We start from the raw sequence: 12,003 nt of genomic DNA, 5'->3' as shown, positions 1-12,003 counted from the left end.
CCAGCTGGCAAAGTGCCTGTCAATATATGATGATTATATATACAGAGAAGATACACTACGGACATCTCTATGGACAACCTACTGCGGCCTTTTCTCTGTTTGCAACAAAGCAGTTCTATGATCTCTCATTTCCTTCTCAAATTCATAACATCAAAGAACATGCCGCAGTAAACTTGTCATGGCCACTTCAAAGGTGTTTTAGTGTCCAGGGCAGGGATATTGGTCACTGATTTAATCTGTTACGTTGCATGAAAGTGACAAGATTTATTTAGTTTTGGGAATCAACTGATATTTAAGTCCCCGGAAGCTGAAGTCAAGAGGGATTAAATCATTTTAATCTACGGGGTTTAGATGACAGAGGATGGTGGATTTCTACATTCTTTCCTAAACATTGTTTCCCTTTAAGAAAAAAAAACTGGCCTTGTAGCTTGATACTTGTATAAACGTTCATATATCTTTCAAGCTGCTTTACCAGGTTGGAACTATAGTTGACTTTTTTTTTCGAACTGACTCAAAACAAAATAACAGAATTTAAAAAAAACCCAAAAAAAACAGAATTCAAGGTATTTAAAAAAAAAAGATCTTTTGCATATTTAATCTGCATATCAAATTTGAAAGGAGAAAAGATATCTTCTACTAGAATGGCAGAGACTATTGAGCTGTTTAGCTTGGTTGGCAGAGCACAGTGACCCCGTGACCCCGAGGTCACTACTTTGAATCCCATTGTTGCCAAGGAAAATTGCTTGCTCTTTTCAAATGTAATAACAGCCACAGTTTTGTATTATGTCGTTCATTAACTTCTGTGTTAATCGTATATCATTAGGTTGGTACAAGTAACATACGACACACTTACTAATTAACCTACTATTTTGTAAATTCATGTTAAATTAATACATATAAACCTGAAGATAGAATGTTGATAATGACAGTGGAAAAGGTTTGAATTAGATCTTTTAGTCTAGTTTTAAATGATATAGATGATCATCATTTGGTCTTTTTTTTGGGGGGGGGGGTGGGGCTTAGAGATGGAATTTGTGACTATAAAAATCCAGCGAGTTTCAAGTTCCTTTACTATGAATGTTTCTTTGTCCATTTCATCTTTTTTATCATCACTAACCAGGAATATATATCGGTCCTGAAGGTCATTTCTTGTGGTCAGTTTTTCCAGTTTCCCTTCCTTGAGTAACTTCCGACTTGGATCTATGATGTCCATCCCGTCGATGCGAGCGTTGAGTTTGAACAAGTTACCAATCATCTCCTGGAAAAAAAACATGGGAACATAACAAATGATCAAACTTTGTTTTTCCCTCAAAACACAATAACATGTTTATATGTGAATGAATTCTGTGGTACTATATTTTCTGGTTCTTTTGCTGCAGTATTGACATTTTGATACTATAGCCAATTTAGAACTACACCCCCTAAACCCAACCTTCCCTCCGGCCCACGATCCACTCCAGAGAAATCTGAAAGGGGGCAACAATATATCTTCTGGTATTGACATATTACCAAATTTGAGCAATAGTTTATACGATGGCAGATACACATCTGAACTAGGTATGTGTGCTGTGCCTATTAAATTCATCCCAAAACCGACATCTGAAATCTAAAATGTTTTATAGTGCCACAATTCTTTCAGAATAGGAACAAGATTGAAAACTGGACTGTCACAGCTCTACACTGACAGTGTCTCATCAGGAAACAGAATTGTGTCATCTCTAAAAACACATTGGCAGACCATGCCCAGTGTGTTCTGGCCTACTAATCACTGTAAGTCGGCATATAGCCATGATATCTCAATTGTCCTTAGACTGTCTCACCTTTTCAAATTTATTCTAAAATGTGTCATCATGCAGGCAGGTAAAACTTAGTTATACCAATGATAACAAATCAGTGATAACAAATCAATGATAACAAATCAATTGATAACAAATGATAACAAAATTATAACAAATAACAAAATGATACCATGATCTTTCTTTCTCCTTTTTCTTTCTATTGCTTATATTCTTCTTCTTTTTCTTTTTTTTTCTTAAACAAATTCGTGACCATAATATTTTGTCGATTTCCCTCTGAGGGGGCCTTTCACTAACACATCCTGTCATAAATCTTTCTAACATAATTTCTTCTGGCAAAGTCGCCATTATTGGCATTCCAAATGTCAAATCGACGTCAGGGTACCAAACAAAAATACCTTAAATCACCGCCCCCCACTCTGTTTAGACAACCTTCTTCTCCCCCCTTATTTTTCACTACTAGCATGAATCAACCTCTACAGAAAGTCTACAATTGATGGGCTGTAACTTCCTTACAGGGATATGATCACTTCCTCTCCGGCAGCCAACCAGCTTTGCCAGGACAAATCCAGGCAGTAACTAATTTACACAATATGGTGCAACTTTGGAAACCGAGTTCAATCTGAGAGTCACAATCTGTTTGCAATTCTCGGTCTTTGAAGACATAAACAGTTTTGAGCAGAGTGGATATATGTTTTAAAAATAAAAAAAATAGGATGTACAGAATGCGTCTATGATTGAACTGGATCTGAGTAAACCAAATTTCTAACGATTGAATATTTTAAAATAAAACTAAAAATAAAACAAAATATTAAATCTCTGGATTTAATATTTTGGGTGATGAACTCGCGCGTAAAACAAAGGGAGCAGTATTGTCACAGACCGGCACGGTTCTTTGCGGTTTAAACCATAAGAGAATGTTTAAAGATTCTAACTTAATCACGAAAGAGGTCGATTGTCATTTTCTACGATTCCCATTACACATCTAAAGACAAGCAAAGGCAGAACCATTTTCACTTGACACTCGAAGAAGGCGAGATGAGGGGAAGTGAACAAACATCTCTGGGAAATGAAAATTCATACATTTATAAATTACTATTAAAATGATAAATCTATGCATTTATCATACAAACTATTTTCATATTTCATATTTTTTTTGGTACTCACCATAACCTTCATTCTATTATTGGAATGTTCAGCTGCCTGTGAAATAACTTCTAAAGCCTCTGTGATGAGGGAGGGGAAATGAACAAAAAGGTAGCATCAGTTATTTATTATAAGATGAAGACATTAAAAGATACACAATTGGAATTTAATTACTTAGACTATCACTTTTTCCATTATTCATCCCTTCTGTAATATTTTCTTGGTTGTATTCAATGAAGAGTCTGTAGCTCTTGGTCAAATATAGAAAAGTCACTCTGGCGCAATTATGGAGTTGATAGGAATCAAGCAGCTCAACAAAAGAGCTGGATGGTTCAGAACTTGTTTTCTGTCTGATGAATTCAACCAAAAACAAACTAATTTCTTTTTTTGAGATTTGTTTACGACCGCTGCTTCAGTCGGTCGAGTTATTCAAACCAATTTGTCTCTTCTAAAAATCATCTCATATTTTCTCATTTTCCAAAGATAATATGCCAGGATCTTAAGTACATGGGTTTAAACTACCTGAAAGCAGACTTTAAGAAATATGTTGCATATCACACCATAATTGAGTTCTACTCCCCCCCACCCCCAAGAAAAAACAGACAGGGGAGAATGTCTGCAATGACAACTGGAAAAGTTCAATTCTTTCGGCTAGAATAGGGAAAGTTTGATAAAGTAGATAAATGGTAAAATTTGAAGGAACAGATCCAAGTATGACTCGGTCCCAATACCGTCTTCCTTTCTCCCATAAAAAAAGTCTTTTAATCTCAAATTTCTCCAAAGACTCTGGGTTTCATGTTTTCCATCTTACAAACTTTATTTACAGTCCATTGAAAATAAGAAAAATATTACAATTACTGTACAATTTACATTCTTATCTAGGAAGCCCCACGTATGTGTTTTTACGTGGAGTCCGGAAAACAACGACTACACTACGTGGGTGCACGAGGAATAGAAACCTAGTTTATTTTAGTAAGAGGACTGCATATGCAGGATAATTTTATTAGTGTTTTGCTCAGATAGATTCCTAAACTTTAACATATTTGTCTTTGGTTGATGAGAGGTTTGTCTTTATGAAACATTATTTCCCAAACCTTGGGGCAAAAAAAATGAGCTTACTCAAAGCATCTTCCTTGTCTTGTGAATCATCAGGAAGTTTCTTGAGGTATTCTGCAATGAACAAATAAAAGGTAAAACATTAATGGTTTGAATTTGATTGTCTGGATTAATTTTTTAATTATTGAAAAATAAATTATTCATTTGTTTGATACTTTAACTAGTGAAAGGAAGAAATTCAAAGGCCAAAACTTTACAATATTCAATGTTTCTTTTCTTGTTTAGACGCTCTTCGATGCATCATGTGAGAATGTTTTTTTCTTTAAATTTCGGGTGTTTGAATATTCTCGACCCCCCCCCGGCATCAAACTGTGACAGTTAGAACCAGCACTAAAAGTACTTTTGGAACCTTTTTAGCAATCTAAGTCAGTGGTATGGAATGATCTTCAAAGTTCCTAATATTATAAAAAAGGGCATTACACTCACCCAATGCTAAAGACTCAAATCACATTGTGCTGTACTTTTCTGTGACGAAAAGATGACAAAGTTATCCATACCAAACATTATCCATACATGAAATGTAACTCACCTTTTAATAGCAGCTCGTATCTGGGTATTCTTTGGACAGGTTCAAGCATGTGATGTTCTAGTGCTAGGCCATTGCAGCGTTTTTCGTTTTGCTGTAAAAGAGAAGGACAGTCTGCAAATAAACTACATAAAGTGTAAAGATTGCACAACTCTAGTATAACCTGTGTTCATTTCATTCTTCAAATGGACTCTTGGGTCCCCCCTCTCCCCCACCCTGGCAAAGAGGAAAACAACCATGTCCTTATAAGTATTGTAGGAAAGCCTCATATCAACGTTGCGGCATCTGTCAACAGTTCACTTATTGATTTGTCGTAGGGCAAGGTTTCCAAGTTTCACTTCCTCTTGATTTCGAGGCATTGACATTAAATGGTACAGCGTCTGCAGCTCATAAGAGCAGTCAATGCACGGAAGTATATCAGAACCTCTGTCCGAGCTATGGTAGAGATATCTGATTCGATCGGTTCGATTTTATTTCATTCAATCCATCAATCCAGGAAGCATTACAGAGAGAGATTATGTTAACACATAACAGCAAGAACATCGATACTGACGTTAAATACTATGAGGAGAGGTAATATTAAATCACACAGAGTATGACATACAGTGGAAAGATATATTTAATGACTGAGGAGGCTACCAAGAAAATTTAACAAGAAAAATTGTGGAAGATAAATCCATGGAGAGAAAGGAAAAAACAAAAAAAAAGAAAGGAGCAAGAACTGACAAACAAAGAAAGCAAATAACACCCATCCCGTCCACCCTTCCCCGTCCACCCTACCCAGTCCAACCCCACCCCGGCCAATCTCACCCCGTCCACGCCACTTTGCATCCACATCTCTATAGATGAGCTTTAAAGAATTTCACATATTTTGGTCATCTGCTGAACACAATGATCTCCAACCCTCACCTAAAACCATAGAGATCTTGTATTCATTTAGAGGGAAGAGAAAAGTGACATCTGGTAACACTTCCACTTCTTGAAAAATATCATGTTTATAACCTTGCAGGTATCAATGTCTGATGACCTCAAATGACCTTTGTTTTCTGTCAAAAGTGTTACGAGTTTGCATGCACATCATAATGACAAGGCACCCCCTCCCCCCCCCCATCACAAAGTTGTCCCAAAATCATTGAACAGAAAGAAGAAAAATAAAAACCCATTTCCACATTAAACAAACCAGAGATCCCAAACCCACGGAAGATTAATAACGGAAGACTCAACAACACTGCAAAGCAGAACAATTTTGAAAAGGTCGAGAGAATCAGGTTCACGGCGAGGATTTGAAATTTAATGAGCAGACACTCTTACTGCGACACCACGTCACACTCACGTCTGAGTCATTTAACTACCCTAATTAAAAAAAATTTGCTGATGAAATCTTGCAAATTATCTAAATCAACTGACATTTTTTTTTTTATTAATGATGAAACTCAGTCCAGATGAAAAGTCATTTATTTTACTTTTGAGTTTTCTTTTCATTTTTTCAGTTTGATGTCATCTGGGGAAAAACAGGGCCTTGAAGTGTTTGGAGGACTGTTTGATAACTACTTTAATAATAATAATAATAATAATAATAATACACATAATAAATAGAGAGGTTAGACTGTTAGCATTATAAATGGTAGATAAATATAGTAAATACAGTGTTTTTAAAAAGTTTGTGAAAAAAATGTACCATACAAACTGTTTGTTTTTTAAATTAAAATTTATAAAAAATTGAAACAAAAAATGTATCATTTCAACCGAGTGATTGAGGCAAAACTATTTGCAGCCTAGTACATGCCTTGGAGAAGTAACCTATGCCAAACTGGGGATAACACTTTCAGTTTCCCCTGATTCTGTTTCCTCATTTCTGTAAAGTCTGCAAAATTTCGGCAACATAGATGTTGTATAAAAGATTTGGGAACAACATAATACTTACTGGGATTGTAATCCAAGATGCAATAAACAAAATCAGAAACAGAAATTGATTTATGGCAGGTAAAATGTCAGCTGTTTATTCCTAAAATCCTGCTTTGTGACTAAATGTCAGGATGTAACCGTAAAACAGACGACTATATTAACTACTAACAGACAACAACCCGACCGTCACCTTTGAATTATCTGGCAGAGGTCATCGTGAGGAACTAATCAGCTAAGAAATATCTGGCTCCATTTGGGAGGATATCCTAGTTTGAAAAGGTTGATTCTGGCAGCTGTCACATTTTGTAAATCTGTGTTGTCGTAGTGACAGAAGGATCTGAACCCTTTTTACTTTGATCTTATGTTGGTTTATTCTTTTCATATTTTCAAGGAAACATGTTATAAGTGTTATGAAACTAATGCCATCACTAGAACATGTTATATGTATAGACTGTTTCTTCATTTTCAAGCATTTGAAAACTCTGTCTCCAAAATATTTACAGAAAATAAACATTGTATATAAATTAAGGCAAAACACGAAACATTGAAGTACATTATGTGGCTTGATGATGTCATATTTAGACTTGATCAAGTCTTCAGCCTTGCGTGTGAAGTAACATTATAAATCTGTGCTATCTCCCAAATGGAATAAGACTTTACTTAGTTGTTTGGGGAAGTTGTTGAATACCTTTATCTCTAGCATATCCACCAATGAGTGTACAGTTAGTGTCTCCTGTTATGCTAGAACAAATATATATCTTACAGTTATGATCAGACACACGATCAGACATTTGATCGGACATACGATCAGTCCAACAACCACCACCCACATCACTATACATTTCCATGGAGAGGTTTCAAAGTGAAACAAGAAGTGTATTTTCAATATCCTGCACAATTGGCAAAGAGCTTTGAAAACAAAGAGTATATATTATATTATCATTCAGAAATTGATTTTCTTTTTTAAGTATTCGTAGATGATTCAGCTTTTAAGAAGGGACTGCTCTGAAAAGTTCTCAAACCTAAACGGTAAAAGAATTCTCAAACATAGTATATAAAGTAGCAAAATATAGCACCACTTGACATCAAAGCACTTCTCCATTTTACGAAAAATTCGCAAGTGTGGGGGGGGGGGGTGGGGTGATCCATGATGACAGGCTATGGCTCATGCATGCAAACTCTAGCAGGTAAAAAATACCATTCCATGTTTCCTCCAGAAAATATATCTATGAAAAAAAACGTATCTACCGGACAACCTCAAACACTTAGACTTAGAATGATCACGTTAGAAGAAAGATTCTTTTCTACAGCAAAGCAGGACCCTGCGTGTACGTGTTGAGCTATTGAAGTATGATCTTATGATGGCACTCTATACCAGAGAGTTTGCATAGGAGGAACAGAAAAAGATGAAATCATCATCTGATTTGAAAAAACACAAAGCACAAAAAATGGGGGGGGGGGAGTGGAGGGGGAAAAATTGAAAATAAAAATGATTTTTACAACTTACCACTATATTAGACAGAGCGGTTGAAAATTTTGGTACTTTTGTTTTCCAGTTGTTGAGTTGTGACATGGCTTTGTCAAAGTTACTGATATACTCCGCATACATTCTCAAGAAGGGTGAAATCTTCTTCAGAATGTCCCCAATACATGGTTTCCTATCCCTGTATGCGATGACAAAAGAAGCAGAGAGTGTGTGACGTTTCAAAAAACTACTTTCAAAATAACGTAAAGGAAAGTGTTCAATGTCACGACAGTATGTTACTGAAGAAAAAGGGGAAAAAAAAAAAAAAAAAATTCTGCTATCACAGTGTCACAGTGCAACCTTCCTCAACTAACAATAGGTAATACAAACTGCTACTGTCACAGCAATCCTACTATCAAACAAATGTTTTGCAGAATTGCTGTTATGCTACTGTCACGGCACCAATATTCAAGCAAATGTTTGACAAAGCTGCTGTCACACTGTCACAGCAAGTTTGACAAAAATTCTACGTGGATACAGATTCAGATATGAGGCTGACAACCCAATCAAGGTTTCTACTAGAACAGACTTATTCCTGTGAAAAGTCTAGAATATTGTGTAGAATGTCAAGCCATGCCCCCCCAAAAATACAATAAAATAGCATGACAGAGAGATGAAACAGTTTCTTAAGGATAAAATTTAGAAATGAGCAACAAAAGAAAACTTTTTGTCTTTCTTGAAATTTTCATCTTTTGTTTTTCCCTTTTAGCTTGGTTTAAAAACTCTTTTAGTTCTGCTTAAGGACCACACAAAGTTACCTATATATATATGCAAAATAGAACTAAGAGAATCCCCCCAGTGCATCCCCCCCCCCTCAACCGCCCATCAAAATCATTCCCAAGTACATCAAATAAATGTTCAATACCTCTTTACATGTTTCTTTGGGGACAGATTGTGTGTTCCATGGGTCTACAGTTGTACTTGATAGTGTGTAGAACAGTTCATATGAAAACAAATGTATGGAAGACCTTTGGCCAAAACTTACCATTCAAGTAGCCTCAGCTCTAACTCAGGAAGGAAGGCAATTTGGTGAAAGTTGTAAATACTAGTAATATTTGAAAAAATGACCTTGATGATCTCGGCAGAAAACCACTTCTGTTTTTCATTTTCAGCAGTTATTTTGGTTTGAAAGATCTGTGAAGCAAATACAGTGCAGAGAGAGGAAAGCAGGTATTAAGGAACAATTTATGCAGCCCGGCAGCTTGAAGAGAAATTAACTTACAGAGTTTGATGGGGCCGAAAAAATTTTCAAAGTACTTTCGTCAAAGATCGGACTCAATCTACAGGTTTAGTAGAGGGGGATTAAATCCTTGTGCATAAACGACAGGGCAAAGACCTATCAGATTAAAGTAGCTCTGTTTTCCTTTAATTTTGATCTCATTTTGATTTTTGATTTTCAATGCAGTTACTGCACACTCCAATGTAACAATTCTGGTTCATTATAGCTCGATTAGTCAAGTTACATCTGTATTAATGGAGAAAATGTCCAAAAGTGATCAAAGGGGAAACTTTGTGATTGGTATTTGCATAAATGTGCATGATAATAAATATTTTTTTATTTTCAAAATCAGGAGGAGTTATTTACATAGTATCTGGTAAAATGAACCTGCATTAGATCCAAAAAAAGGTCCAAAAAACAAATCCAGATGAGTGTGTGGGTTTGAAACTTTGATCAACCTTACAGTTAGCACAAAAATTCAAAAGTGATCCACATTGGATCACTTATAGTGATCCACATTGATCCACATTTGCTACACTAAGGCACCAAGCCCCCCCACCCACCCCCAGCCCCAACCCAAAACAAGGAGAACAGCTGCAGCACCTGCTCAGTAGTGCCGTTATGTATGAAACTTTTTTATTTTTTTTATTATTATTTTTTTATAATTGTCATCTTTAAAAGAGGGTAGTCCTGCTCAGTGCAGAAGCACTGCTTTCCAGAGGAGCCCTCAAAACTGCAGTGTCTATTGTGTGGAACTGCAAAGCAGTCAAAGATTATGTCTCATTGCAGCATGGCTGCATGATGCTGCAGCCCTCTTAGTGCCTTTAACACATAGCTGTAATAGTGAACTGTGGTTTACCTTTAAAGATTCCTAAGGTCAAGTAAAAAGGGTTAATTTAGCTCTGAATCTGTACTAGTACTATGAGAGGATCTGGATACATGTATGGGAGCAGAACAGCTTTAGACAATGGTCAATTAATGTAATGAGACGATAAACGACTTAGATGTATCAAAAGCAACCCCTAAACCTTTTTTAATTTGTACTCAAAATTCTTCGTTTGTTTTCTCTGCTGTCAATCAGCTGTAATTAGACGGCTACAAAACAAGACGACGAATTCACGCCACGACATCTATCGCTGGATGATATTATTAACATGACCTTCGGTGAAACTCTCGGTTCAGATTAGTGAGTGACTAATATGATTGTTCTAAATAAATTTCTATTGAAGGAAATAGCTGCCCCTTGCTCTAGTAAGACATTGAACCCTGATGGATACTATATATCTTGGCCAAGAAGTCCCTGGAAAGCTGATTCCCTTTCTGAAGTAGATACATGCAAAATCTACTCTCCCATGAACTTCCAGGTTTGGAAAAATTCAGATTAAAGCTGCATTTTGAGTTGGAATTGTAATTTTAGACTGTTCATGAAGTTACAAAAATCTGTCAGGTGATATTATAGCAAGTATACAGTAAGTTATATTACCACCTTTTTTTTTATCCATTACAGAAATATTTGTGTTTCAGATAACTATTCCTTGTTTCGTCCTTTAACCGTCAATGGTTATCATTCGTGTTGCAATTTTGTGGACTAAAGTATTAATTTTTTAAGAAAGGTCATCAGAATGGCAACCCAAATATGCTAGAAAGTTAGATAATGGTCACCAATGCTCAAATTCCCCTCCACCCTCCAAAAAAAATTACTGTCACTCTAAAAAATAGTGTTCTACCCTGAGCTATTTAATTGTCGCTTCTAACAATCCTGGGAATATGGGAGAATCAGAACTTTCGGGGAAGTAATTGTAGAAAAACTGCTAACAATTTCTAGCATGACAAGAGGGGAAGGGTTCAGGGGGATAGTACCCTGGGGACCAGTTTGAATTAAGTGCTCCAGGGGAATATGGGACAAAGAATAGTGTGTTCTCATTTTCTTAATACAAGAAGGACAAACTTGCAAAAAGGGGTCACGGTGATGTAATTGCACCCACTGTCCACGACCTGGTTCTCTATGCCACTGGATGTGTGTGTGGGAATATTTTAGTCGTCCAGGTCAATTTCCACACTGACAGCAAACTCTCAAGTGACGGCTGACAAAAGTGACCTAAAACCAGCGTCAATTATAGAACTAGGACTCTCAAAAGTTCTTGCCCATCTGTATAATTCAATTATCCTCTATTCTCCCCCACAAAAAGGGTCTGTCCTTCACCATGTATCATCTTTCATTCATTACTTGTATCCTGAACAAAAATAATTTCATATTTATTTGACCATAAATACAGAGGATGGACAAACAGTAGTATACTCACTGCACTGAGGAGGTGTAATCTCTCCACGTATGTCCTCTCTGAAGTTAGAAGCTCAAACGCTACTTTGTGACTGTTATTGTTGAAGGCAGGAGGCTTGGGGGCTTTAACCTTTTGGGGGCAAAAAATTGGAAAAACACGATTAATAAACTGTAAGCTATAAAGTACTTAGAACTGTATATATATATATATATATATATATATACTGTCAAACTTAAAAAAAATTAAAAACCTTTCCATGATACAAAAGCACATGCATGTATTTCAAAACGTATAAATTATTCATAACGATTATGTCATTTATGTCAGCATTTTTAAATGCGACTTTTCACGATTATAGTTTCATATCAACTGGTGGCTCTCCTTCAAAATTAACTTATTTTTTAGGTATAATAATAATAATATTGAAAGAAAATTTCCTTTTTAATACCCATTTGAAGAGAATTGAATCCCAACTATCACATAATTCT

General features: G+C 36.0%; 1 protein-coding gene across 8 annotated transcripts in view; it reads right to left on the bottom strand.

Annotated features, from left to right (window-relative positions):
• LOC139961970 (FYVE, RhoGEF and PH domain-containing protein 2-like) overlaps window positions 1-12,003 on the bottom strand; it is a 119,259-nt gene that overhangs the window by 37,546 nt on the left and 69,710 nt on the right. For all 8 annotated transcript variants that reach the window (XM_071961722.1, XM_071961725.1, XM_071961727.1 and 5 more), the window contains 7 exons: window positions 11,537-11,644; window positions 9,000-9,148; window positions 7,997-8,153; window positions 4,588-4,678; window positions 4,062-4,112; window positions 2,964-3,022; window positions 1,118-1,258 (listed from right to left, as the gene is read on the bottom strand). In XM_071961722.1, the coding sequence (XP_071817823.1) occupies window positions 1,118-1,258; window positions 2,964-3,022; window positions 4,062-4,112; window positions 4,588-4,678; window positions 7,997-8,153; window positions 9,000-9,148; window positions 11,537-11,644 (756 nt within the window). The remainder of the gene's footprint in view (window positions 1-1,117; window positions 1,259-2,963; window positions 3,023-4,061; window positions 4,113-4,587; window positions 4,679-7,996; window positions 8,154-8,999; window positions 9,149-11,536; window positions 11,645-12,003) is intronic.

Source organism: Apostichopus japonicus, chromosome 20 (assembly GCF_037975245.1).
Source record: "Apostichopus japonicus isolate 1M-3 chromosome 20, ASM3797524v1, whole genome shotgun sequence".
NCBI classification, from domain to species: domain Eukaryota; kingdom Metazoa; phylum Echinodermata; class Holothuroidea; order Aspidochirotida; family Stichopodidae; genus Apostichopus; species Apostichopus japonicus.
This window is presented reverse-complemented; position numbering and strand designations above follow the sequence as displayed.